Source organism: Hylobates moloch, unplaced genomic scaffold (genome assembly GCF_009828535.3).
Source record: "Hylobates moloch isolate HMO894 unplaced genomic scaffold, HMol_V3 SCAFFOLD_18, whole genome shotgun sequence".
Classification (NCBI taxonomy): Eukaryota; Metazoa; Chordata; class Mammalia; order Primates; family Hylobatidae; genus Hylobates; species Hylobates moloch.
The window spans coordinates 12637405-12664918 of record NW_026652293.1 but is presented as its reverse complement, the minus strand read 5'-3'; the positions used below and the strand labels follow the sequence as shown (position 1 = coordinate 12664918).

General features: G+C 50.5%; 1 protein-coding gene across 7 annotated transcripts in view; it reads right to left on the bottom strand.

Moving 5' to 3' along the window:
* Nucleotides 1-307: 307 nt before the first annotated feature.
* Nucleotides 308-27514, bottom strand: part of TMEM9 (transmembrane protein 9) — a 36696-nt gene continuing 9489 nt past the window's right edge. The window contains exons 1-6 of one of the 7 annotated variants that reach the window (XM_032136475.2): nucleotides 20272-20308; nucleotides 19607-19783; nucleotides 17602-17693; nucleotides 12585-12693; nucleotides 9679-9810; nucleotides 308-1357 (exon numbers count right to left, since the gene is read on the bottom strand). In XM_032136475.2, the coding sequence (XP_031992366.1) occupies nucleotides 1205-1357; nucleotides 9679-9810; nucleotides 12585-12693; nucleotides 17602-17693; nucleotides 19607-19747 (627 nt within the window). In that variant the 5' untranslated portion in view covers nucleotides 19748-19783; nucleotides 20272-20308 and the 3' untranslated portion in view covers nucleotides 308-1204. Of the gene's footprint in view, nucleotides 1358-9678; nucleotides 9811-12584; nucleotides 12694-17601; nucleotides 17694-19606; nucleotides 19784-20188; nucleotides 20309-27514 lie in introns of those variants that run through there. The other 6 variants (XM_032136476.2, XM_032136477.2, XM_032136478.2 and 3 more) reach the window with 6 other exon arrangements.

The following is a 27514-nucleotide window of genomic DNA, read 5'->3' as shown; positions in this document are numbered from 1 at the left end:
TCAGAGGAATTGCCCATAAACATGAAGCAAGTAAAATCTCAGGATAACTCCCAAGGGCCAGTTCACCCTGTGCTCCTTGCCCCAGCCTACCCACCTCTTTCCTCACCACGTGAGGAGGACTTCCAGCAAGCCGTGGCCTTGGCCTGATTGCACTGTAGCTGGCTCTGCCACGGCCACCTGGACTTACCAAGGCTCTGCCTGTCTGGAGCTAGCAAATGCAATGCTCTCTGTCCTCTCTGGGATACTACATTTACCAGGTCACTTGTGAAAAATTCCTAGTTCCCTAAATCTCTTAAAAACCAGAAAGTGAGAGAAATAAAACAATTTAATGATGGCTTCCTTGATTTACACACAACTCTAAGACAAGAGGACAAAATTTTCTCTCCATGCACTGGTACAACGAAGTTCAGGGACAAGAGGCGACCCAAGGACAGGGGCTGTGGTGTTCAGATCCACGCTCAGCCTTGAGTTTCATGTTCCAACCAACCATCTGGCTCAGTGACTGGACACTGGGGAGAGGAGGGACTGCCCAGCCCCCTCAAGTGCAGATGAGGGGACTGGCAGCAGAGTATGCATGGGCACTCCATGCCCCAGTGGGAGAAGTGCACCGGGGACAGGGAACACCAGCTTCCAGGTGCACCCTGAAGACCACAGTGGGCTCAGGGGGCCCAGCTCTCCCATCAGAGCTGTCCTCAGGGCTGGAGCTGGGGCTGGGGCTGGGGCTGAGGCGCTGGGGCTGGGAGGGAGGTGGTGATAAGAACCACTGCAGAAAGGAACACATGCTGAATGCTGGGCCATGCTTTCCTCCCAGACACTGAGTTCCTGAAGACCCAGCTTTATCTTCCAAGCGTAACAACATTCCCAAGACTCAGAGCTGGAAGGTGGCAAGAGTGGAGCCAGGAGAGAGAGACCGCATCCACTCCTGAGGCCGCCTGGAATGTCTCCATTCCCTTCTGGCCTGCCTTCCCCCTCCCTTCAACCCCAAAGACCCAAGGAGACAACAGAGATCAGAGACCGCATCCCTCTTCCCTAATCAAAATAGCCAAGTACAACAGTTCTAAAGTTAGGGAGAAGGAGGAAAAATGCCACGGGCTTTTAAAGGGAAGACCGGCACCGAGGGAAGGGAGAAGTAGCCCCCTACTTTGTCCAGCCTGGAAGCTGGCAGCCATGGTGTTGGGGCCTTGACCCAACCACACCAGCCCATCTAGCTGAGCATCTTGTGCCGATCGAAGACTGTCTTCCGCTGCTCCTGCACCTGCAGCTTCCACCGCTGCTGGGCACCTTCCACGCGCTCCAGGACTGTGTTCGCTCGGGGTCCCCCGAGGGATGCAGCAGCTGCCGCCATAGAGCGAGCATCCTGTAGTGGGAAGAAAAAACAGAAGATCTGGCACGGTAAGCCAGAAGGGTCTTGGGTCCTGAAAGTCTGACATGGAAAGAACGAATCCCCAAAGCCTGACATTCCCCAGACTGGGAGGCTGGGCCTCCCCAAGTGCTGCAGGCTGAGGACCTTGCCTTGTTATCTGCAGAGCAGAACACAGTGTGCCAGGTCTGCTGGAGGCCTTAGTGTCTGTATCATCTGCAGGATGGGGCCCCTGCCCCTCCCTGGGGCCTGGGAACGGAAGCACTCCAGAAAGAGTAGGTTCTGCTGGGGCCCCAGTTACTGCCACACAGCTAGCTCAAGTGAGGTTCCCAGCCTGAACCCACCCCTCACCATGCCCAATTCCACTATTTCTAACTCTCAAGAAGGATGCTAAGTATAGGCTTCAAGACCTCACTTAGGCAGAGGACTTGATGACATCTGTTGTTTAAGGAATGCATCGAGGTGCCCCCAGGGCTAGTACTAGGCTAGAGAACTCCCCTGCCCTCCCTGCCATTGCCCAGGGGACGGGAAGAAGGCCCAGAGGCTAGGGTCTGGCTACCCTGAGATGGCAGCACATCTGCTCCACATGGGAGGGGGCCTACTGAGGAGTCTGCACAGATCCACATCCACAGGATCTTAGTTTCCCTGGGAAAGAGGGATGTGACATCACTCAGGGAGTCTGACAGGGATGGAAATTCAGAGCCGCCCCAGCATTCCCTTTGCAGAGCCGGCTCTGGCCCATTCCCTCCTTTGATAGCTGAGGATAGCTCAGCTTCCTCCCTATCTGACTCTGCTGATCCCCTTCCCCTTTGCTTTCAGAACTGTTGCTGCCGTCAAAAGCATCCTCCCCTAATTACCACTTCTCTGCCTCTGAAGCTCCAGAGCCTCTGCATTTCCTGCAGGACCTGAACCTGATCTTTGGAGAGAATTAGAGCTGAGGGCCAGGCCCGCACCCCCGTGGGGATTTCCTCCCTAGCTTTCCCTGCCTCTCATCTCCTGCCACACATCTCTTAAGGGATTAGTGCACTTTTCTAAGCCCAGAGCCGCCCAGTAAATGCAACTTTGCTTCTAATGCCCCAAGCTGGCACGGCTTCTGTCACCATGCAGCTGCTAGGCTGGGGCGAAGGGGGGTGGTGAGGTGAGGGTAGGGTGGACAGAGAACGAGCTGGCAGTGAGGAGGCTGAAGAGGGTTCATCATCATCCTCTCGGAGCTCTGAGGACTTCATCTTGTGAGTGCTCATCTCTAAGCCTCGTTAGAGATGGACACTGCCTTCTGGGAGCCTCCTGCCCAGGTCCTGAGGAAGGCTTCCTGTGCCAGGCTACATGAGGCTCAGGCAACGCCTGAAAGGCAGGTGTGGCTGTGTCAGGCAGGGGGCACACTGAGCTTGGAATTAGGACCCCTGGCTTCTGTTCCTGGGCTGGGGACCACCTGCCCCTTCCAGCCTCAGACTCCCCTAGGCCCATGTCCCAGGTGGAACTACAGATCCACAGCGGGGGCTGGGAAGGAGACATGGCCTCAGTCACTTCTGAGGCTGTGTGTCCCTGAACAAGTTACTTTATTTCTCCAGGCTTCAATTTAATGTAATAAATGTAGTCACTGAGACTTTTTTCTGCTATACGGTCATTAGGAATTATAGTTACCGAATTATCTAACACACACACACACACACACGTAGAGTGAAAAGAAGTTTCATAAAACAATACTTAGTGTAATGCATTCTGATATTCTTTGCTCTGTTCCATTTTTTTAAAAATCCTGGTCATGACTCATATAATTCATTTCATGACCTCATGGCTTGTTTGAAATATACTGGTTTAAGATTAGTAGATGGGTATGGCAAAGTTAAATAACACACATATAAAGCACTTACTATCCTGGCTGTCACAGAGCTAGGGCTCAAGAAATGTTTGGTTTCTTTCTTCCCTAGAAGCAATGACTAATACCAGAGCCTAGCTCTGGAAGCCACTAGGCAGTAAGGCTGGCTTACTTCCTTCCAGTTCCATGCCTTCCCTGTTCATTGTGCTGACTGAGCTGGCCACAGTGCTAAGACCAAGCCTCCACCCAGTCCTGCCTCAGTGTGGCCGTCTACGTGAGGTGGGCACCAAAGACTCATCTGGGAAGCTATTGGCCCACTGGGACTTGGCCATCCTGGCTCTGGGGGCTGGACTGCCTTCTCGTCTTCTTTCCATTCCCAATCTCATCCCTTCTGGGACCATCTTCCTCATGACAGGGCTCCAGTGTGTGTGTGTGGGGTGGGGTGCTAGGCTCGGAAGGGTGGGGCAGTTTTAGCCCTGCCCTCCTTCCACTACTCTGCATCTCAGGGAAGCCAGGGAGAGCCCAGAGCAGAGCATTAAAGGAACATGCTGAAATTCACCACATTACCACAGTATCATTTGTTTTCCCTTCATGTAAAGTCTTAACAAACAGCTCCTAAGTGGGGGAAAGCTGCCACTGAGAGGCTGAGTTTCCATCGCTAATAGTCTGATTAAAAGGTATTAAAGACTCCACATCTGTTTCAGAGACAGCCCAGAGTGGGGCCTCATCCTTGCTTGCTCTGCAGCAAGTATGGTGAGTGGAAGTGGGAGAAATGCCACCAGTTCCTCCCCTCTCCCTCTGAGGCTGGGCCTCCGGTTAACTTGGGAGCAGAAGGGCAGTTAGAAGGGGAGGCGGGTGGAGCCCCTCCCAATCAGGGGAAAGAGCTTGGACATGGATGGGTTCCCAGGAGGTCCCCAGGGGGGACCAGACCAGTGTGACCATGACAAGTGCCACTATGTGCCAGGCGCTCTGCTAGGCACTTTACACAGATTATTCCCAGGCTTACAACACTGGCAAATGGGTAAAACCATCCCCTACTGTAGCTGCAGAAACTGAGGCTCTAAAAGGTGAATCATCTTGCTGTCCAAGTCTACATGGCTGTTTAGTGGCCAAGTCGGAATTTCAACCCATGTATGTATCTCTCTTATCCTAGGACCCAGCTGGATCCTTCTTTCACTGGTTTCTCCTAATAGGGAGCCAGCATGGACAATCAAAGAGGCAGGTTGGTATCCTTCCCCACAGCTAGAGCAAGAACAAAGCACCTCTAAAGGAATCAATGCTCAGGACATCAAGCGAGGCCCTCCTCTCCAGCACTGGGAGGACCCAAGTAACTGTGTGGATAAGCCCCAGCTGATCAAACTAGCCCTGAGCCCTTCAGGCCGTCCCAGATGAAACCTTCTTCAGTCTGCCTAGAAGCACTGGTTCTGAGCTGGCACTGGACTTGGCCCAAGTCTGATGATAAGGACACAGGAAGAGTGAGAACCCCACCTCAGGCGGCTCTCCTCTCTCTGGCTGCTCCTCCTCCCTCCTCCCCAATCCCAGGCACAGGAGCATGACCAGGTGGTCTTGTCGCTTAACCAGCCACTCAGCAAAGCATGGCCCTAGTGCAAAGCCCTTTAGCAAGAGGACTATACAGCCTGAGTTTTCCACGTTTGACCCAAATCCTTGCTGCTGTTGCTGAGTCCCACTGCATCTCTGCTGCGAGGCTCTCCCTGACCCCTGCATGCTGTGGCCAGAGCCACCTTCCTATGACACACCACCTCATGCTGTTTCCCTGCCCAAAAACCCCAGCTGGGACCCAGCTGCTCACAAATAAAACTCTGCTGAGCCTGACATTCAAGGGCACTCCCAGCCTCACCTACCCCCTTACCCCCAAGCCTCTGGCCACAATGGTCCATGCGTCCTCTCTCTACCTGCATTGATCCTCACTCAGGCCCTTGTGCACACTGCCCCTCAGGCTTCCCTCCAGCAATCATGATGCTACTTAAGTGTTAATACCTGACTGAAATAGCACGTTCTTAAGGACGAGCAAACACTTGTAAAGCTTCCACACACACGATCACAACAGTTATGCTGAGGTAAAAATGATTATGTCTATTCCAGACTTAGAAAACTAAACCAGGAGGTTAGCACCAAGGATAGTAAATGGCAGGGCTTGGCCCCTCCCAGGACTGTGATTAACCACAATGCTGTGCTGCCCCACTGGAGGCTCTAGAAGCGTCTGTTGAATTGCACACCTTTCTATTCTGCCCTCAGGGGAGGAGGCCGTCTGGATTGCCCTCATCAGTGTGTCTGTCAGGTGTTTCACTGTCAGCTTCCCAGGGCTGGGGTCCTCAGCACATAGCTGCCACCCATGTGCAGATAGGAGGGGAGACTGCTCCTCAGTGGCCCGAGTCTTCTCCCCAGTGCCTGCATGTTCCAGTTCCCATCATCATCATCACCTTTCCTTGATTTCCCTGTATACTCTCTCCCAAACGGGGCCCAGAACTCTACCCACTGTCCCAGGAGGGTGAGCACTTTGAAGGCCTCTTCAGAGCTTAGGCCCATGCTGTGAGCAGCGACATCCCCAGCCTCAGAGAAACCATGTGTCTCTCTTCAAAGAGGGCCCAACCTGCACATCTAAAACAGCTCTGTTTGCCGTTTCTGCCCCAGCAAACATGCTTGCTTCCTCCTTTCAAAGGACGTCTGAGCCCAGGGATTACGCCTAATGCTGCTGGAATCCCAGGGGAGGCAGCGCCCAGCAATCAGGGCCCACTGAGGCTCTGCCAGCGCTTTCAAAGGGAACATGACAAGCTTTCATCTCCCTCCATGAACGGGGCTGGGGCTGAGGGGGAGGTCTCCCCTTCCTCTTCCAGTTCTTTACCCCTTGGGCAGGAGAGCTCCTGGCCACAGGAACTGGGGAGAGGGAGCCAAGGGGTCCCTAACCCTGAAAAAATGCCCTGACCTCCAGATCTCACCCTAACTGGGTCCCAGACTCCTGGGGCATAGGGCCTGAAAGTTCCTGGAGCCTAGAGAGAATTTTCCTTCTAAAGTCACCGAGTTGTACAGGCCTAGGCGAGCTTTCAAGGAACCCCAAAAGGCCATGTCCTGACTTTGTTCCTCTTGGGGTAAAACCCAGAGACATGGCTACAGCCTAGGTGCTGCTGCCGCGCAGCTGAGTGCCTGCCTCCCAGCCCCATGTTTCCCTACATCCCTTTCCTCTGTGCACTGAGAGGGACAGTAGATTATCCCTCATCGTCCAGGACTAGGGCCCCCGGTCTCTGTAAAGACAAGCTCTCCTTGGGTTCTGTCCAGCCCCAATGCCCTGTTCATCCTCCCTGCAGTTCAGCGGTCACTCTCCCATCCACCCTGAGCTGGCACTGAAAATCCCCCTCTGCCAGAAAGCCTTCCTTCCCAAACTAATAGAGAGGGAAGGGTAACTTTCCGACCCCTTGTCTAGTAAAGAGGGGCCTCCCAAGGCACCTGGCTTTTTCAGCTGACCACTCGTCTTATGAAGCCAGATCTTACTGCCAGCCTTTACGTTTCCTGCTGGTTCACCTGCTTTTGGCCGTCTTGGGGCTTAAACCCCCGAGAGCAGAAATAAGGTCTGTCAAATCTCAACACTGTGCCACCTGCAGGTTTTCTGAATACACTGAGTAAAGCAGAGTTGCTGAACCACAGACATCTGTGACCTGGAGACCACAAAAAATCACAGGTGAGGAGATAGAGAGGTGATGCCAAAGAACGGGACCGGGGGCACTTCCTTACCCAGCCAAGGGCACCCAATGAGATCTAACTGCCCCAGGCCACAACCTGCCAGAGTTGGCTGCACCCTAGGTCAGGGTATCAAAGAGATTAAACACAACTTTTTATGACCTTTTAGAACCTCGGGTGAGAGGTCAGGGTGTGTCATCCTGTCCATCCCAGGGCCGCAATTTCCCCTACAGGAGGGACCATGGCTCGCCAGCTTCTATGTGCTGCGGCCTGTCACAGCCTACTGTCCTCCCAGGCAGTCCTGCTACAGGTTACCAAATCTAAGCCCTTCTTCCTCCCAAGGCCCCCTCATACAAACAGGCTTCAAATAAGGAGCACTCCAGGTCTCCTGGGGGTAAGAGAGACCTGGGTTCATACCCAGGGACGGCAAGCTGCCCTCCCCAAGCTGCCCTCCCCCCGGCTCCCTGGCTAGGATGGCAGGAGACACAACAAGGCCATGCCCCAGAGCCATGCATTCCACGGAAATCACTGGGCTGCATCTCTCAATTACTACCCCAGCCAGGACTGCAATTACCACATTACCCCTAATCGCTGAGTGTTTATTAGTGATGCTCCTCCCCTATCAGAGCTGCTATTACTCTACATTAATAACCAGGTAGGCACACGAGGTTTCCTCTTGAACGCAGACCACCCAACTGCCAGTGCCACCACCTCCCAGGCCCCAAGGCCCCAGCTCCAGTGGGGCGAGGCTCATCCCCTCTGCTCCACCTTCGGCCAAACTCATGTCAGCAGGAGGCTGGGGGCAAATGGGGAGCAGTCCAGGCATGTGTGAATAGTGGCAAAGAGAGCTGGCCAGTAGATTTAGGTCACATTATTAAAAGTCCCAAATGTCAAGCTAAGGGAGTTTGGCTTTATCTGATAAGGAAAGTGGGGAACCAGTGACCCCAGACAGCCTGCAAGGCCTCCAGGAGTTCATGCAATGGTGGGGAGCTGGCGGGGCTTGGACCAGGCCCAGCGCAGTTAACAAGCGCTCTCACCGTCTTCCCATTCATCTTCATACTAAAAAGTTGTGGACACCATGGCGAGGAAACCCAGCGGGACAGGTCTCAGGTGAAGGGCTCATCATGGGAGTGAGACGTGGTGCGCCTCCATGCTGAGCAGAGTTGTGATGAGCCCTGCATATCTATGTGCTGCGGCCTGTCACAGCCTACTGTGGGGTGTGGGGCAACACAGCCCTCGAGAGCAGCCAGGCTCCCTCCCTGACCTGCCCTTCTCTTCACTGTTCATGCTGGCCCAGGCCCACATCACCCAGGCAGCTTCACACTTAGACTTGAGCCCCTGGGTCCTCTTTTTGGTGAGGAACTGGCTCATGGTCTTGCAAGGGAGCCCAGCCCACCTACCCTATAGTTAGACCACGCTGTCTACAGGAAGACTCCCAGCCTCCTCCTTATACTGTGTTAAATCTCTCTGTCCCTGGATGAAGCTAAGCTGTCTCCTACAAACTTCTGAAGGCAGCTATCATGCGTCTCCTTTAGTTGTTTTTTTTTTTTTTCCTTTAAGCTAAATAACTCTGAGTTTCTTCAACTAATTCTCCGAGGCCTAGCTGAGGCGCTTCCCCACTAGATATTCCTTATGCATACGCATGAGTTCACTCAGGGCATCCCTCCATCAGTCAATAAATAGGAGTATCTTCCAGCAGCAAGGCCCTGGGGACAGAGCTCAGAGTGGAAGCAGCAGCCAACCCTGCCTGCCTTGGCTCCACGCCTCTAAGCAGCCTGCTCTGCTCTCTCGTGCACCCAGCTAGCTGGTACATGAGCGCGTAAAGGGGGAACCGGAGGCACATGGGGCTGTGCAGTCCTCACTCGGGCAAGATTTCCCTAGACCACCTGGGGAGTGCAGGGCTCATCACAACTCTGCTCAGCATGGAGGTGCACCACGTCTCACTCCCATGATGAGCCCTTCACCTGAGACCTCCTGTCCCCCTGCGTTTCCTCGCCATGGTGTCCACAACTTTTTAGTATGAAGATGAATGGTAAGACGGTGAGAGCGCTTGTTAACTGCGCTGGGCCTGGTCCAAGCCCCGCCAGCTCCCCACCATTGCATGAACTCCTGGAGGCCTTGCAGGCTGTCTGGGGTCGCTGGTTCCCCACTTTCCTTATCAGATAAAGCCAAACTCCCTTAGCTTGACATTTGGGACTTTTAATAATGTGACCTAAATCTACTGGCCAGCTCTCTTTGCCACTATTCAAACATCCCTACCCTATCCTTCCAACACTCAAAATCCCTCACACGTACTTGGCAATGTCCCCCGCCCGGCACCACTGTCTACCTCATTCCTCTTCCGCTCTTGAAATCCTACATTTCCCCCCAGACCCTGGAGCTCTGATTTGCATTGAGCAAGCGTTCAACAGATGTTTGCGGAATCACTGGACAAACAAATTAACCTGCCACCGTCCAGTCCACCAGCAGCTTGTCACCAATGACTGAGCACGTGGGGGATATCATGTGTATCTATGTGTGACTGGCCCTGGCTGGCTGCGCCCCCTCTGCCTGGAAGCACAGTGCAGCAGGATGACATGGCTCCCCCGGCTTGTACATGGAGCCTGCTTGATGCCTGGTGTCCTGCTTCATCTGGAAGGGCAAAGGGCAGGTCCCTGCTGAGTCTGGGTGATGTGTAGGACACTGACCAGAAGAGCAACTTGAAGCATGTCGGGGAGGTGGGACCTAGACCTAGGTGACGCTCCTCTGGGTTTTGCCCTGGGGACGCACATGCAGGGACCCAGGGCCTGGGCACTCACAGCCCTCTTACCTCATTCTCCTCCTCATTGTGCAGTTGCTCAGTGTATGCGTCCGGCTTTCGGATCAGAGGGTCCACCAGCATCAGGAAGGCCATGTAGAGCAACAGGGCACCCACCACGGATAGGTAGATGACAATGATGACCTGAGGAAGAGACCGGCGTGCCTGTGAACCAGCATCTGGGGCCAGGGCTAGAAATCCGTTTCTAGTCTTGGGCCATCTGTGTCTGGCTGGCAGTGACTCCTCAAGTGGTGCGCTAAGAAAGGACTTGGAGGCAATGTGGGCTCAGAGGGAAAGCATGCCCAGAAAGGAAAGGGAGGGCCCTACTCCACAGAGGAAGCACTCTGTCTTAACTTGAGGGAGTCTGCACAGCAGGCATCAGGACAGCAGGCAGATGACAGAGGAAGAAGTCTGGAGCCTGATGCCCTGAGAGGCTCCTGGGGTAGAGGTGGGAACACAAGGGCCTCCCTGGCTATAGAAGAGTCCATGATGAAGGGTGGAAAGCAATCAGAAACTAAGAGCAAGGAAGAACAGGCTGTGGAGAGGCTGGAAAGCTGGGGCCAGGAAGAGTAAACCTGGGCTGGTGGGCTCACTGCTCCTGTGGAGAGCAGGACGGATGGGGCGCGCTGGCCCACTCAGGCTCGCCCCTGCGCAGAGTGGCTAGGGCTGGTAAGAAGGTGTGTGCTGGGGGTGGAGGTCACGCCTGCCCTCCCATCAGCCCCTATGCAGGGAGGGGAAAGCCAGGGGTAGAACAACAACTCCAGGAATCTCTTACATACACAGTGCTTCACAAGCTGGAGTCATTTTGTTTTTACAGAAAAGATAGATTTAATGAGGCAAATTCAATGTTTCTCAATGTGGGTTCTCTGGGATTTTGGGTGGGACATTTAGCATCCACGGTCCCTGTAACGGTGTTGGTAATACACCTCAGTTACTGGGACCACAAAAGCACCTTCACCCACCTCTAAATGTCCTCTGGGGGCTGTAATCACCTGATTGAGAACTGCTGGGCTAGATCACCTGGGATCCCAAGGCTACCAGATGGTGGAGGTGTGACTCAAACCCAGACTTGCTGACTCCCTCTCAAATGCTTTTCCTAATTCCACAATGCCTGGCCATTGCCTGCTTCTGATCTCAGCCCTGCCCTACCTAGACTGTGAAGAAGAGTGAAAAAAAGAACCTCAGGACTTTCAAGCTGGGTGCCCAGCTCAGCCAATAGCCAAGTTCCACTGGACCAATGTCCCACCTGATTGGGGCACTGTGTTCACGCCTGTTTAAACAGGGCAAATAATCAGGCCTCACCTGTACCCCAGGAAGGCAGAAGGAGAACAGAGGCTGGGTCTTCAATAGGCTGAAGTTGAGGGGCACCTCCTAGGTAGGAGGACTGGGGGAAATGGGAGAGATTAGGAAGTTGTATCTGATGAGGTCCCCATGCCAGGAAGTTCCCTCCCGGCCAAACAGGGAGCAGCGGTGACATCTGGCTCTGAATTTCAGGTCTCAGGCATCTGGTCCCTGGAGGGTGAGGCCCACTGGAGCAAGTTCAGAAAAGGAGAAAGACAGTTGCAGAAGGGGCTGCCTCAGGTGGGAGGATGAAAGGAGTTGGGTCTGCACAGGGCACTGGCTGGGAGTGGTGGAGGACAGACAGCTGCTTTTTCCGAGTGGTGAGAACACAGGAGCTACAGCACAAGGCTCCCTGGAATAGGCAGGAAGGACAGCAGTGAAGACCACTGCCCCCGAAATGTGCCTCGAAAGGAGAAACCTGATGGAGGACCCAGCAGTGCCTTTAAATATGAGAATTACTTTCCAATGCTATTTATAGACTCTTCAAAGGACAAGCAGAAAAATGCTACAAACTGGAACAGAAAGGGCTACATTAGGCCAGGCATGGTAGCTCACACCTATAATCCCAGCACTTTGGGAAGCCAAGAGCATTGCTCGAGGCCAGAAGTTCGAGACCAGCCTGGGCAAGATAGTGAGACCCTGTCTCTACAAAAAAATTTAAAAAATTAGCTGGGTGTGGTGATGTGCACCTGTGGTCCTAGCTAATCAGGAGGCTGAGGTGGGAGGGTTGCATGGGCCTGGGAGGTCAGAGGTGCAGTGAGCCGTGATCGTGCCACTGGACTACAGCATAGGCAACAGAGTCAGACCCAGTCTCTAAAAAACAAACAAACAAAAAGAAATGGCTATGTAATCAGGGTGTGTGCCAGGTGCCTGGCCCAGGATTGTTAGAATCTGGACTAGGAAGCTGCACTGGGAGGCTGGGGTCCTGAGGGTCTCTGCTAGGGCAGCTTCACAGCCTCTAGAAGACATGGGAAGCTCTGCCTGGTGCAGAGGAATGAACAGAGACCTCATGACATCTATGGTGGTGACTGTGTCTATCATCTCTTTCCTGAATTCACCCAAATGATCAATGAGAACAAGGTTCAGGAAAACACAAAAGGACCAATCTGATGTTCTCCCAGCACCCAACACCCAGCCCTAGTCCACAGCTCTGACGATTTTTAGAGGAGCTTAGTCACTTTGAAAGCTTAATTAGACTAAGCTCCAGGAGGGCAGGCCAACCTCCCCATGGGCAGCATCTTGCCCAGAATATAGCAGGCACCGAAAAGAGATTTACTGGATGAATAGGAGAAGGGAGAGGAATGAAAAAAACTGGAAAGAATGCGGGGAAAAAGGAGTCTCCAGCAGCTCTCCCCTCTCACTGTAATGGTAACCACTGGAAAGAGAGCAGAGAAGGGAGCTGGCTCCAGGAAGGTGTGGGATGTGGGTCCCGGTGTCTGTACTAGGCCAGCCTAGAAGCCAGCCTCATAGCCATTGGAACATTCCAGAATAAAGTGAAAAACTGTGGGTGTAGGCCAGTCCGCAATTGGAGAATGGCGTGTGGGAATTCCACCGGCTTCCTGAGGCCCTGGCATTACCTTGATGGTGGTGGTGCTGCGCTCCTCGTACCTGCACTCGCACAGCAGGCAGTAGGCCTCCACGTCGTGGCCAGGCACTGGCATGGGCTCCACCACGTGCAGGCAGTTGCTACAACAGAGAGAGACAGGGCTGAAGGCAGGGCCACCAGGTCTTAAAGCCTCAAGACCAGGGAAGCAGGTAGCCAGGGGAGCTGAGAGGTAGGGGCTAGGCAAAGGTGAAGGGTGCTCCCAGAGAGGGCCGAGGGCTTATAAAGGATTAGGCTGGAAGAACCCCTTCCCAACCCACAGCCTCACAGCCCATGCCCCTTGCACATCAAAACCAGCTCTCCAAACTGCCTACAGTGCTGGCTCCAAAACCATCAACGTTCCCAGAGTTCTACCCCCAGCCGCCTTCCTCATCTCATGCTATGCTCTCCCTGCATGTGCTCATCTGTCCCAAAGGTTCAACTCAGAAGCTGACCGATCTTAGATCAGAATCTCCAGCCAGGGCTGCTCTCCCCTATGAGCTACAGGAGTCACTATTTGCATGTCCCATAGAGACTATGAACTCTACACCCGCCCCTGCACACCCTTTGCCCCCAACTCCCTACTCCTGCAAACTGGCTCCCCATTCGCAATGGCAGAGAGAACACCTCTACCATCCACTTCACTGTCTGGGTCAAACCCTGGAGATCATCTTTGACACTGCCTTCCTCTCATCTTCCTCTCATCTAAGTAAAATCACCAAAGGCCAGTGATTTTACTTCCCTAAAAATTCCTAGAATCCATCTCCTTTATTCTCTCCCACTGCCGTGTCTTAGCTGAGGCCCTCATCCTATCTTCCTCGGACAACCGTGCCAGCCTCCGCACTGCCCTCCCGCCTCTACTTTGGCCTTTCTGACACATACTACCTTCCCACGGCAGCCAAGTTTGTCTTCCAGAATGCAACTCTGGTCATGTCATTCCCCAGCTTAGGCCCGGTCAGTGCCTCCACAGAGGCCCTAGGGCCAATGCTAACTCAATTGCTCTGCCAGGGGCCCCAACCCACCTCACTCCAGTTCCATCTCTTGCTACACCTCCCTCACCCACTTTCCCATCCTCCAGCCACACGGATCTGCCAGGCTGCTCTCTGAATGAGCCACACCCACACTCTCACCAGGAGGGCATGGCTTTGCCACCTCGTCTCATCTTTTAACTCTCAGCTCAGCCACCTGTGCCCAACAGCCAGCTCCCCCCAACCCCCCGCCAGTGCACTGCATTGTAATCCAATCTTTGTGCTGCCTCCCCAGGAGATATACGTTCCTTGAACACAGGGTTATGTCTCATACATCTCCATATTCCCAGTACCTAGCCGGGTGCTGGCCAGAGCAGGCTTAGCAACTATGTGATTCCCAAAGGAAGAGTAGACCCACTTTCATCTAACAGCACTCTAGCGTAAGGTGGGATAAAGATCATAGGTTCCACATCTAAAAACAGGGAAAGAGGCTTAGGAGGCAAAGTGGCATCTCCATAGTCGTGGTGAGGCCAGAACCCAAATCTAGACCCTCAGCCACAGGTCTTTACTTTTGACTCAGCCTCAGGGGGGGCCTGGGCTGGTACCTGGCTTGTCTCAGGCCTCTCATTCCCAGCCTTCCTCAGATCAGCATGGTTCCAACCCGTTTGGTTCATGGACCACACTGACAAAGCAAAAAACTCTACAGAACACACCTTCATTACTACCAATGGGAAAATCCAAACCCCTCAGAGGTGTGCAGAGGTGAAGCAGGGGTCATGCTGCAATGCACCTGGGCTCTGTCCTGGCTTTGCCACCAAGTGTCTATATCCTGGGCCCGTTCTCTTCTCTGTGAGATAAAGTGGTTGTACCAGATAATCTTTAAAAGGCCCTTCCAGCTCTGACAGGAGTCCTGCAAGAGTCAAGCACAGCTCCCTTTTGAGCTATAGGGCTGGGTTTCCGGCAGAAGCATCAAGGGTGTGTGATATAAAGATCATGTGTTGGAATAAGAACGGGATGTGCTCTAAAAGACTCTGTTCTCCTAAAAATCCATATGTGGCATACATGAGTTTATCTAAACCATTCATGATCCAGTTCCATCTCTGTGTCCAACATGTTATTCCCTGCTGTGAGGTCTGCCCTGTTGTAAATGAAAGTACTGCTTTCAGGCCTTGCACGCTGCTTCCTCTGGGAGGGAGGGGTTAAGGGGCAAGGTCAGGGTCACCCAGGGCACTTGGCTATCATTCCTGTCCAGAGGCAATGCCATCTTCCCTTCTCCAGGAAATCTCTACAAGCCTCCAGATTCCTCCCTTACCTGAGCTACACTGGGTCCTGGGTCTAGAAGGTCACACCAGTACTGCAGTGGAATCTATGGATTTCTCACAAGGCCAAGGTGTCAGGGGCAGTTTGGAAGGGCGACCTGAGTTCTTCAATGTGGGATCCTGCTACCCAGGGGAACAGCAATAAGGAGCTGAAATAGTTCTGCTGTCTCCAACTCTCCTGTGATTGAGGGCAATTTATTTAACTTCTCCAGGCCTCAGTTTCCTCATTTATAAATGGAGACTGAACTTGGTTAGTGTCTTTCAAACTGTACTCTTTTGGGACCCACAGGAACCACTGTATGGTGGAGTGGTAGTCAGGGAGGGGCTGAGGGACACTTCCCTCTCAGCCAGAGCAATTCCGACTTTATGTTTTATAGATTGTTTCCAAAACAGATTTTGTTTGCAGAGAAGTTCTATTTTAACAAGTTTGAAAGGCAAGGAACTAGCCAACTTACTAAGTGCTTTCCTGCTCTGGGAGTGTCTCTAATAACACATCTCCTTGCCAGACCCACCAATGGGGCAAAGCTGGGGTTTTTGCCTTTTTATGCACATATGGTTATAAACTCTCAACACTAGATGGCAGGATACCTGTAAACACAGGAACATACATGGCTTGGCCATTAAACCTGAGGACCGCATCTCAGATGATTCTGGCTTTACTCTGCACAACCAAGGGGAAGGGTTCAAGTGTTCTTTAGCATGGACCAATGTGACAGCAAAGTGAAAACGTGGCAGAGACCAGAAGACTCATTGAAACTGGCCTCCTCTAACCCTAGCGCTGAGGTACTCAGATCAATGTCAAGGCCCCACCCTTGAGGGGCTCCAGGCAAGCACAGGATGACTCCCAGTCAAGTTTAGTGTCACTGGGTCCTAGAATCCTGGAGTCTTTCCTCCAGCCTCAGTTTACACCCACCACCCTTAATGGAGCTGCCCTGAGGTTCCTGAGGTAAGGCTATTCATCAGGCAGCCCCTTAATTCTGACTTCTGAGGGTAAGGAGATAAACGATAGCCTGAGAGGTCTAGAAGGCATCCAACCTTGGGTTTTCAGGCCATCTATAGCTCCAGGACAGACAGAGTGTTCCTAAATTTGCAAGTGTCTACCTGCATAAGGAGTGTGGGATATAGCCTTGTTATCTGCTGAACTGCTAAGACAGCCCATCAAAGTTTTTACTGATGCTATTTGAACTATAATCACAAGATACAAGGGGGTTACTTGGACTTCCCCTAAGTAGAAGGCTAGTGCTTCAGGAGGAGCCCATTTTCTCAGTCTGTGGTGTAGTTTGACCATGACTATCTATGTGGCCACCAGTAAGGCATGATAATATACATTAATATCAGCTAACATTTATATAAGCACTTACTGTGTGCCAGGTATTGTTCTAAGTGCTATAGTTACTTACCTGTGCACACACACGCACAACACACAAACACGTACATACTTAACACTCAAAATACTGCCACTATTTATAGATAAGGAAATCAAAGTGCAGTGGAGATTAAGTAATTTGTCACACAATTAACAAGCAGCTAAGCTAAATTTGAAGTCAGGAAGGTGGAACACAGAGTCTATCTAACTAGATTGCCTCTCAGAAAATCACCGACAGTCTCAGAGTTGGAAATTCAACTAGTTTCAAAATTCTTGAGTGTTGCTCTGGATCAACTGCATCCTAAGCACCAAAGGAAAGAAAGGTTACTGCCTCCCCCCACCCTCACTCCGTATTTGAAGAATCAAAATCGAGGGGTGGTGGTGGTGGTACTGGAAATGTGTATTTTCTCAAAGCTCATCTGCTTTGAGAAAGCAGGAGAGGCAGCACTGACCCGGACCTCTCATCTGATGTTGATCTCTTCTACAGTGACCTCAGCCCATCTGTGCTCGGGGCCCTCCAAGGACAGAGCTTCCTGGCTCCCAAAACTGCCTAGATTAGAAATGCTCCCTCAACTCATGCTTAAGTCAGTTTCCCTGAAGCTTTTATCCCTTGGCCCCAACTCTACACCAAGAAACCCCACTGAACGTAACTGATCCACACCAGTACCTGCTCCCACATGTACCATCTCCCATAACATGCCAGCTTTCAATCAATCACCGTGCGTCCCCAAGTCCTCTCCTCTTTATCCTCTTTAGGCTTTCCTTGCTTCCTTAAACCATTCCTTCCAGGACAAAGTGTTGAAACTTCCCTTCACCGCACTAGTCTCCTTTCTCTGAATGAATTCTGGGTTATTCTTCTCTTTTTAAAAGTGAGGTACCCAGAAATGAATTCAACACTCTAAATTATTTCTTTGGGCCTCTGTCTCTGCTATTATAAAATGGGAGCAAAATCCATCCCACCTATTTTACAAGGATGCTATGAGACTGGCACAGAGTAACACATGTAACACAGCTTTGCAAAAGCATTAGGTATCCTACAGTATGTGGTCAGAATACCTACATCTGCCAACTTCTCTACTACCATTCTGTATGCATCACTAAAGACCAATATTCAAAACAAAACAATAAAATCCACTCCTCTAGCCAGGGACCACTCGGCTGGAATTCAGACACCTGGATCCTGTTTCCATAGACAGCTGACAACTATGAAATTGGTTCTGTGACATGAATAATTATTCCTTTGAAAGGCTCTCCATAGGAATGGGAGAGCATGCTTATCCTCCAGGGTCCAAGAACTCTAGTAAACACCCATAACTTCAACTGGGTATAGCAGCCAGGGGCCTGTGTGTAATGCCTTACCAGTCCTTCTGGGATACATTCTGGTTGTAAATGTGCCCACTGATGTTTCTATAAGGTGGACAGATGCATTTGCACCGGATGTCTTCAGAACTCTGGAAGAGAAAGCACATGTCAAGCATACAGAGACCCTGCCTGGGGTTCAGGCTCTAGCAAGGTTGTCAACTTTCTGTTCCCCATCCTGTTAGGTGAACCATATCTATGCTCTTGAACTTTCTCCATCCCAAAGTTCAAGTCCAGCAAGGACTGCCACTGTAGGAAGCAAGCTACAGCACAGGGTCCTAAAGACAGAAAATGTCCAGGTGGCAAATGAGACTCACAGAAAGTTGTCTAGGCCTGCCAGTCCCAAAGTAGGTACTTAAAGGAATGCGGGGAGAGGGATGGGGGGAAATGGGTGTGTGTGTGTGTAGCAAAGTGGCAGTCCTCTACCCCAGACTCCACACTTGTGTGTGCACCTCTGTCCAGTGGACTTGGCAGCCAGCCTCTTCCCCACATTCCATCTCCAACTTCTTAGGTAGGATTAGGGAAACATAAAGGGCAAGGGTGAATAAGAAAAAGTGGATCATTTCTGTGGGAATACTCAAGCAACCCCTTTGAAAGTTCTTCTCTTCTGAAATGGGTAAGAGATACCACCATAAATGTCTTTACTAATTAGGAATTCTAAGGAGAGAATGGAAGCAAACTCTCAGCCTTAACCTTACTTCAAAGCCTGGATGATCTTTAGTTCCACAGATCTACCCAAACAGCTCCATAGGAATGTAGCCTTAAAGAATGGAAGTTATCTCAGGAGTCCTAGAACTTAGGTGGGTCACCCTTAATAATGGAAACTTCAAACTGTATAGGACTTTACACTTACAGGGCATTTTTACATTGTTTGATTCTCCCTAAGCAGAGTAATAGATACAAATGCTACTACAGGTGGTAGTACTAGCATCCCTAAAACAAAAATGCAAAATGCTCCCAATCTAAAACTTGTTAAGCACGGAAATGACCACAAAAATGATGTTAACACTGCAGAAGAGCACCTACAGACACGGTAAAAATGAGTGACGGAATTCTTGAAAGCCTAGAGCAGAGTGCATCCATAACAGAACAAGAAATCGTGTCAGTCTATAAAATCAAAGAGACTTCTAAGACAAAAGCTTGTTAATGAATCAGGTGACTGGCAGAAACATTTTTAAAAGCCATCTGGCAGAATGCCTCCTCATCTCCAGAGGACCCACTTTCTGGTCCCTCTACTGCTTCAGATACTACTTCTCACCTAAAAAAATACTGTGCACAGTAACCTTTAACCAAAACACAGCATCACAGCAGGAGACAGAAAGCCCGATGCTGCTGTGTCTAACAGCTGATATAGGTATTCTGATGATGCTACTGTGCTTAGTTACCCTGAACACATCATTTATTTTCACTGTGTTAATAGTACATCATATTTTTTACTGCTAAGAATTTATGTGTAAGAAAATATTTATCGGTAGCATATAAATGCATTGTCAGGAATGGTGGTGATGCCAACCAACCAGACTATCCACATGGGTGCCTGAGATAGTGACACCTTTGCTTTCTGATGGTTCAGTGTAGATAAACTTTGTTTTATGCACAAAATTATTGAAAATATTGTATAAAATTACCTTCAGGCTATGTATATACAGCATATATGAAACATAAACGAACTTGAGGTTTAGATTTGGGTCCCCTCCCCACGATAGCTCATTCTGTATGTGCAAATACTCCCAAATCCAAAAATATCTGAAACAAAAAATATTTCTGGTCCAAAGCAAAGGAAGGTACGGGAACTTAGATAACTTCTCCAAACTTCCTTGCTGGAAGTCCACCACTGAGCTGTCTGATCAGAGTGAGCCAGTGCTCTGTGCCCCACCCTTCCTCACTCCTCCTCCCCCGCACTATCCTTAGGGAGGCCAGCAGCCTTGAACCTGAAGGAAGACCACTAAAAAAAAGTATGGCCCATAGGTTGAGTGAGAGGCAGGCTTAAGGAGCAGCTAGCTACCTCTGAGTCAGCCCTGTAGACAGGGTGGCCGTGCACGGTGGTCGTGACCAGGTGCTGCAGGCTCACCTCCCTCACCTTGTTGGCTTCAGCTGGGGGCACCAGCAAACACCCGACCACAGCCACCAAAGATAAGAGCTTCATGCTTATCAGGCTTGCTGGGCCAGCAAAGCCGGACACCTGGAAAAAGAGATACGGAGTCGGAGAAGGGGAAGGGGGCCACACCGCAGCCAGCACGCTAGGCCCTTAACCATCCTGCCAAGAAGTGGGAATGGGGTTGGGGGCTGGGCTCCAGGATTCCAAGGCCTGCTAAACCCGGTCGCCAAACCCTGCTTCCCTCCCGCCCAACTCTCCGGCTCTCCGCCGGCCACCTGGTGGGCCCGGCACAGGGGTCCCCGAGGGGACACCGCTGCCAGGGGCCTCCAGTTTCTTCTTAAGGCCCGGCTCTGACCCGCGCATCTTGTCCCACCGCCCTCCGCCATCTCCGCCTCTGCCCGCCCCGCAGCTCCTCCCCGCTCGGGCCCGTCGGGAACTTTTGGGTGCGAGTCTGGGACCCCTGCTCCGACGGCGAAGGCCGGTGCCCACCACGCCCAGAGGTCTTAGGCTGGACTGGGACTCCCAGTAGCCCCACTACCCCCGTCCCCTCCCCCAATGCCGCGTCCACGAACCTGCAAGCCCGCCGCAGCCGCACAAGACCCAGTTGGCCCCGCCTTCTCCTAGCTTCTATTGGCTGCCAGAGCAGCCCCTTAGCCCAACCGCGCTGTCGCCATGGCAACAAGACCCGCCTTCACCTGGGCGTGGAGACTCTCGCGCAAGGGAGAGGCGGGCATTTCTCAAACCCGACCAAACCAGAAAAGGGAACGTCAGCTTTCCAAACTCCTGGGGAAGGGTCTTGCCTTTGTATGGCCTGAGAACTCCCACTGCAGTGCTTCTGCCTTCCTTGTATTATAAAACTCAGCTTGTTTCATCTTGCTGTTTTAGAGAGAAAGCGCTTTATACACTGTAAGCTAGTAACGTCAACAAAAACGGTACGAGATTGAAGGGCTTTGTCGTCATTCAAAATCTGGAAATGTTATTTAGGGATACACGTCTTTGCTGCAGAAGACTTTCTTCTCTACCCCTACACACACTCCTGAGAAGAAGAAATCGAGGGTTGGTGATGGGGTGGTGTGGGCTGGGCCTGTGAAGAGTGTGCACAACACCGTCCTCAGCCTGATCCCCCTACCCCATGCTGGTGCTGGGTCTGGCAAAATGGGGCAAAGTGTGCATGGCCAGGATGCAGGGGTGGGGGTCCCCGGCTGCTATGGGGCAGATGTGAACTTCTTGCCAGCTGTGAAGGTAAGAGGAGTCATCTGAATTCAGGGCACCAGACCTGGAGTGAGGACACCGGGGCTTTGGCCCTGGCTTTGCCCCTAAACAGCTGTGTTAGCCTGGAAAAGATACCTCCCTTCTCTGGGCCTCAGCTTCCCTTACTTCCCTTATCTGTAAAATGATTTGGTTGGATTCTAAGATACCCTTCAGCTTTGATATGTTGGGATTCCTTAGGGGTGGGTGGGAGGGGTATCAATATGGCCCAAACTTGAGGTTGCTGGCTGGATTAGCATATGGGCTGGGTCCAGGTGGAATCAAGCCCCTTGCAGGCCCTGTGAACTGAGGTGGGCACTTATCTGGAGGCCACTGAGTTTGTGTTCCTCTCTCCTATGCTTATGTCTTATTCCTCTTTATATCTTTGCCACCTGGCAGAGTGATCTGTGCTTGGTAGGTGCTCAGGAAGTGTTTGCTAAACTGAATTCTATAGAATTAAATTAAATCTAGTTGGCAGGGGGCAGGGGCAGGAGGCCTGTGGTGTGATGCAAAGGTCAGGGGCTTTGGAGCTAGAGTGACCAGGGCAGGAATCCTGGTTCCCCCCTTCCTAGTTGTGTGAATTTGGGTGGTTTCCTTTAGGACACCGCCCTTGGGTCTTTGGAAGTCTTTGGAATCCTTTCAGAAGTCTTGGTTTCCATGCCCATAAAATGGGATTAATATTACCAAATTTTCAAGGTGGTTGTGGGGACATAATGAGTTTACATGTGCAAAGCACCTAGAACAGCATCTGATACAAAGAGGGAGCCTCTATAAATGGCAAAGTTAGCTCATTGTGGAGGTCAGAATGGCTGCTTTGGTGAACAAGCTCAGGCAGAGACAGGATGCCGACCTCGTGGGGGAAGAAGAGATAGTTCAAGTACTGGAAAAAGACACTTCATCCCCTCATATACGTTCTATATGAAAGTGGGACTTTCCTGGGGACAAAAGCATGGGGCTGAGTCTGTCACCTCCAATGGATGACCCTCTGACACACAACACTAAAGATACCCAATGCTGAGCTCACCATCTTCCTCATCAAACAGAAGGGAGGCCTTCCACTGTCATTCCGCATTTCTGCAGGTCCTAGATTGTGGCATCAAACTATCTTTAGCTTCTGTCTCCTATTTCCACATCTTGTCTATCCAGGTGTCCCCAGGAGGTAGCTATCATCACCCTGCCTGTATCTTTCCTCGGCTAGCATTCTGCTCCCTGAAATGCACTCCCTTCCTGTGTCCTGCTAGGTCCATCCTATCTTCCTCCAATTCTGTTTTCAGCACATCGCTCATTGCTCAATCCCTGGTAGCAAGCACCCTGTTGCAGCCAATTCAGACCCCTCCACTTGGCAACCAAGCCAAGTGGTTACCATTTCTGTGCTTCCCCACCCCATCTCATTACTGGTTACTCCCCCCACTGGCTGTCCCTACATTTGACTTTGCTCATTGCAGTCCTCCATAGGACATTATCACCCCCAGCCCTGCCAGTCCTTATCTTTCATCTTATTCAAATCTTTGCCCAAGCGTTTGCCTTGCAGAAGCTTTTCCCAAATAGTCCTACCTGACCCAGGGCACCTCATTCCCATACATCTTCCATGTGCCCTGTGTTTATGAGCCATACCAGTGAAGTGAGTCTGAACCTATTCATTAAATTTAACTCCATAAACATGTGCCAAGCACTATCTGTGAGCCAAACTCCAGGGCTCACAGATGCTAGGTACCCCAGGAATACAACAGACAAATCACATGCAACTCTGCTTTCAAGTAATGCACAACCTAATAGGAGACCAATCACATGGTCAGAATGTAACACAGAAAGTGATGTGTTGTAGAAGTGAAGCAGCCTTGTTGTCTGTGGTGACACTCGAGGTTTGTTGTCTCCTGGCCATGAAGATCAAGGATGTAGACACACAAAGAGTGAGGTTAAGAGTGGAAATTTAATAGGTGAAAGAAAGAGAATAGCTCTCTGCTACAGAGAGGGGTCCTGGAAAAATGAGTTGCCGATTCGAGGTGAAATGCAGGGGGTTTGATAGATGAGCTAGTGGGGAGGCGGTATTTCATCTATACAGGGCATCTCAAAAAAAGTTAGCACCAGATGTGCCATCTGCATAGGGCACAAATCTCTGGCAGCTCCCAGCCCAATCTTTATTATGCAGGTGGCTTCTCTGCCTGAGCTTCTCCATGTTGCCCAGTTCGTTCTTACTGTACATGTGCTAACAAAAAAGGGAAGGTGGAGCCCCATGGTGAACATGCCTGGCCCCCTGGTAGACCTTTTCTATGAGTGCAGCTGCCGGCATTCCCCCGTGCAAGCTTCCAGCTTCCTTAGATATGTTTGCAGCCCAATCTTTCAGGCTGCTCTGTGTTAGAAAAGAAATGATTTCTAGGGCTGCTTCTTATTAGAAGGGAAGTTCTGCCAAGGACTTTTTTGTCCTTGCTATCTGCCTAAATAAGTTCTATCTCCCGTATCAGAAATGCTTTTTCCCTTCAAAAATTTTTTGAGCACTGTGCTAGGTGCTGGGGATATCTCAGTAAACAAGACAAACCCTGTCCCTGTTCCCACAGAACTTGAAGTTTATTGCAAGAAAACGACAGATCAACAAGCAATGACAATTCAGGGTGGTAAGAGCTGTGCTGGGGGAAGGCTGCAGAGGCACTTGGGAAACCTAGACCAAGGGCCAGGGGAGCCCAGAATGGTGGAGAGGAGGCTTTGAGGGCAGTGAGGGCTACTTGGGCTGGGCCAGAGTGGTGGGCAGAACAATGTCGCACCCCCAAATGTCCACATCCTAATCCCTGGAACTTGTGAATATTGTCTTACACAGTAAAAGGCACTTTGCAAATATAATTAAATTAAGGCCCTTGGTTGGGGAGAGTGGCTTGGATTATCCAGGTGGGCCCAATCTAATTAGATGGCTCCTTAACAGAGGAACCTTTTCTGGCTGTGGTTAGAGAAGGAGATGGACATGGAAGTAGGGTCAGAGAGATACTCTGCTGGCTTCGAAGATGCAGGCAGGGGGCCACCAGGCAAGGACTGTGGGTGCTGCAGAAGCTGGTCAAGGCCAGCCAATGCATTCTTCCCTAGAGCTTCTAGAAGGAATGCAGCCCTGTAGACACCCTGATTTTAGTTCACGAGAACACCTCTGTCAGACTTATGGCCTGCAGAGCTGTCAGATAATACATTTGTGTTGTTTGAAGCCACCAGGTTTATGGTAATTTGTGACAGCAGCCACGGGAAACAAATACTGCCAGGAAGGGTGGGCAAAATTTGAGACACAATTCAAGAGCAGGGTGATGGTGAGGAGGGCATTCTGGTAGGGGGTGGGGGTGGGGGTGGGGGCAGTGTAGGGAGAGCAAAGAGATGGAACTGGGGAAGTACAGGGAGAGCATGTCGAGAAAGAGCCAACGGTTCAGTTTGGCTTGATCCCAGGACAAGCGAATGGGTAAGGAGGGCAGGGAGCTCAGTGACATCAGAGTCAGAATGTGAGCCAGGAGGGAGCAGGGAACCCTTGGCTCAGGGCTCACTGAGAGGGTGGAGACCAGGTAACATCAGCAATGCACTCTCCCCAGCAGAGGAGGCTTAAGGAAGTTCTGGAGCCTTCCACTGCTTCCTCTCGGGACTTAGCCTTCATCCTACCTCCAAGTTTGGAGCTCTAGAACTCAGGCCAAAACCCATACCCTCTAGTTCATACCTGTTTTTATCCAACAACCCTAAAATCAGTTTGACTTTATGAGGCGAGGTCTTGGCATCCGTGCCACAGCTGTGGGTCTGGGTTCCTCCTCACTCCCTGCCCCTACCGTTGGTGCTCCTGGATAGGGGATGAGTGCTGTCATCACTCCCAAATGGTGTCTACTTTCCCTGGCATCAACTATATGCCCCTGCTTTTCCTGTAATCCCCACTGAAGCTTATCTGTCCAATGTCTCATAACCTCAAGCTCCTATGAGATGATTAACTTCCTAATTTTTGCATTAGCAACCATGTCTTAGACACGCTAAAAGATCATCCAACCTAAACAGAGAACAAAGCTCAAGTGATAGAATACATATATGTGTTAACACTCTCAAAGTGGCAGTAATGTGGGGGTACAAAAGGAGCACTTGACCCACCTCTTATAGGACATTGCCCTCTAGCCACAGATGGCAGGTCAGGTGCCTGACGATGTCCTTGAAATAGTATGGGCACCATCCTCAGATACCTGAGTACCTCTTATCTCTCTGGCCACAGCAGGATTTCTCAGGCATCAGGGAAATGGGGGCACTGAGCTAAGGGCAGAGAGTGCCCTGCTGTGTAGTACCCTTTTCTAGCTTGGCAAGGCCCTGGACAAGCATGCTTTTTTTGGCTGGGGTCCCCACATTTGCCTTTTTATACACACACACACACACACACACACACACACACACACACCACACTGCTCTCTCAACACCACTTGACTAAAGCAACACTTAAGCAAATAGCAATTACACCTTTTTTTTTTTTTTTTTTTTTTTTTTAAGAGATGAGGGTTTTGCTATGTTGCCCAAGCTGGTCTCAAACTCTTGACCTCAAGCGATCCTTCTGCTTTGGCTTCCCAGTGTTGGGATTATAGGCATGAGCCCGCACGCCTGTCTGAATTACATTTTAATTGAACAAAACTTAGAATAAAAGCATTATTCTACCTAAAGCTTAATAAATGACAAACTCTGCCTGGTTTACTATTTTTTCTATATAAATGCACACACAGCTGTAATATGCACACACATATTTAAATTGATATACTAGACCCAGTTTATGTCAGGCATTCTACCAGCAGTTGCCCATTAGGCACCCTGATGTGCACAGTCCTGGGTGCTACATGTTCTGCTCTGTTGTATTTTTCCTGGTTCAGCTCCCACCACTGCATGTGCTCTTTTGGGTGCAGACTTCATGGCACTGCATAAATAGAGGATAACAGCTCACTTTTTGGTTTCAGTGTTCTTAATTTCATCAAATATCTTGGGTTTTTGTTTTTCAGCTCGCAGTAGTGAGTAGGAGGCAGAGTAGGGTTCTGGTAAGTCCCTGGGGCCAGAAATCATAAGTTCCGGCTTCTAGTTTGAACTTACTCCTGTCAAAGCACTAGTCCATTGGGCCTCAGTTTCCCCCTGAAAAGATTTGTTTAGAAGAGCAGTTTTTAAACTTTCAGGTCTTGTGTCCTTTTACATTCTTAAAAATTATTGAGGTTAGGCCAGGCATGGTGGCTCACGCCTGTAATCCCAGCACTTTGGGAGGCCGAGGCAGGCGGATCACCTGAGGTCGGAAGTTCGAGACCAGCCTGACCAATATGGAGAAACCCTGTCTCTACTAAAAATACAAAATTAGCCAGGTGTGGTGGCACATGCCTGTAATCCCAGCTACTCAGGAGGCTGAGGCAAGAGAATAGCTTGAACCCAGGAGGCGGAGGTTGTGGCGAGCCGAGATCGTGCCATTGCACTTCAGCCTAGGCAACAAGAGTGAAAATCTGTCTCAAAAAATATATATATATATTGAGGTTATACTGGGGAAAAAATTTTTTTTAAAAAATTGAGGACCCTAGGGCCGGGCGCGGTGGCTCTCGCCTGTAATCCCACCACTTTGGGAGGCCGAGGCGGGCGGATCACGAAGTCAGGAGATCGAGAACATCCTGGCTAACACGGTGAAACCCCGTCTCTACTAAAAATACAAAAAATTAGCCGGGCGTGGTGGCAGGCGCCTATAGTCCCAGCTACTCCAGAGGCTGAGGCAGGAGAATGGCGTGAACCCGGGAGGCGGAGCTTGCAGTGAGCTGAGATCGCGCCACTGCACTCCAGCCTGGGCGACGGAGTGAGACTCTGTCTCAAAAAAAAAAAAAAAAAATTGAGGACCCTAAAGAACTTTTGTTTATCTGGGTCCTATCAATATTTGGAGCATTAAAACTAAAACAGAAAATTTAAACATATTTATTTGTTTTGAAATAACAACAATAAATTCATTGTATGCATAAGCGTCTTTTGGTCAAAAAAAAAAACCCTATATTTTCCAAAAGATAAAATTTAGCAAGAAGAGTGGCATTAATTTATTTTTTTGTAAATCCCCTTACCATCTGGTTGAATAGAAAACAGGTGCATTTTCACATCTGGTTCTGCCTTCAGTCAGTTGCAATATCATATGTCATCTAACCTTTTGAAAACCCCACTATATGCTTGCAGGAGAATGAGTGAAAAAAGCAAATAACATCTTAGTATTTCTAGGAAAATAGTTAGAACTTGTTTCCCTAAAAGAGCCTTGGAGACTCACAAAGTCCTCAGACCATACTTCAAAAATGGCTGGTTTAGAAGGTCCTAAGTCTCCTACCAGATCTGATAATCTGAAGTCTTTCTGATAATACTGTATGGTAGCATTTTTCAAAATACACTTCAGGGAATATGCTCCCAGGAACAGTATCATGGGATGTTATTGTACGTGGGATGCAAACTGTATGTGGGGAAAATGTGGTTTCTATGAATAAATTAGTTCGGGGAGCCTTAAAGTAAATGAAATAGGCACATTTTACTTCAGGACTTTTCAGATGCTTTGATGTGATAAAACATATTGTGAATCCCTTACAT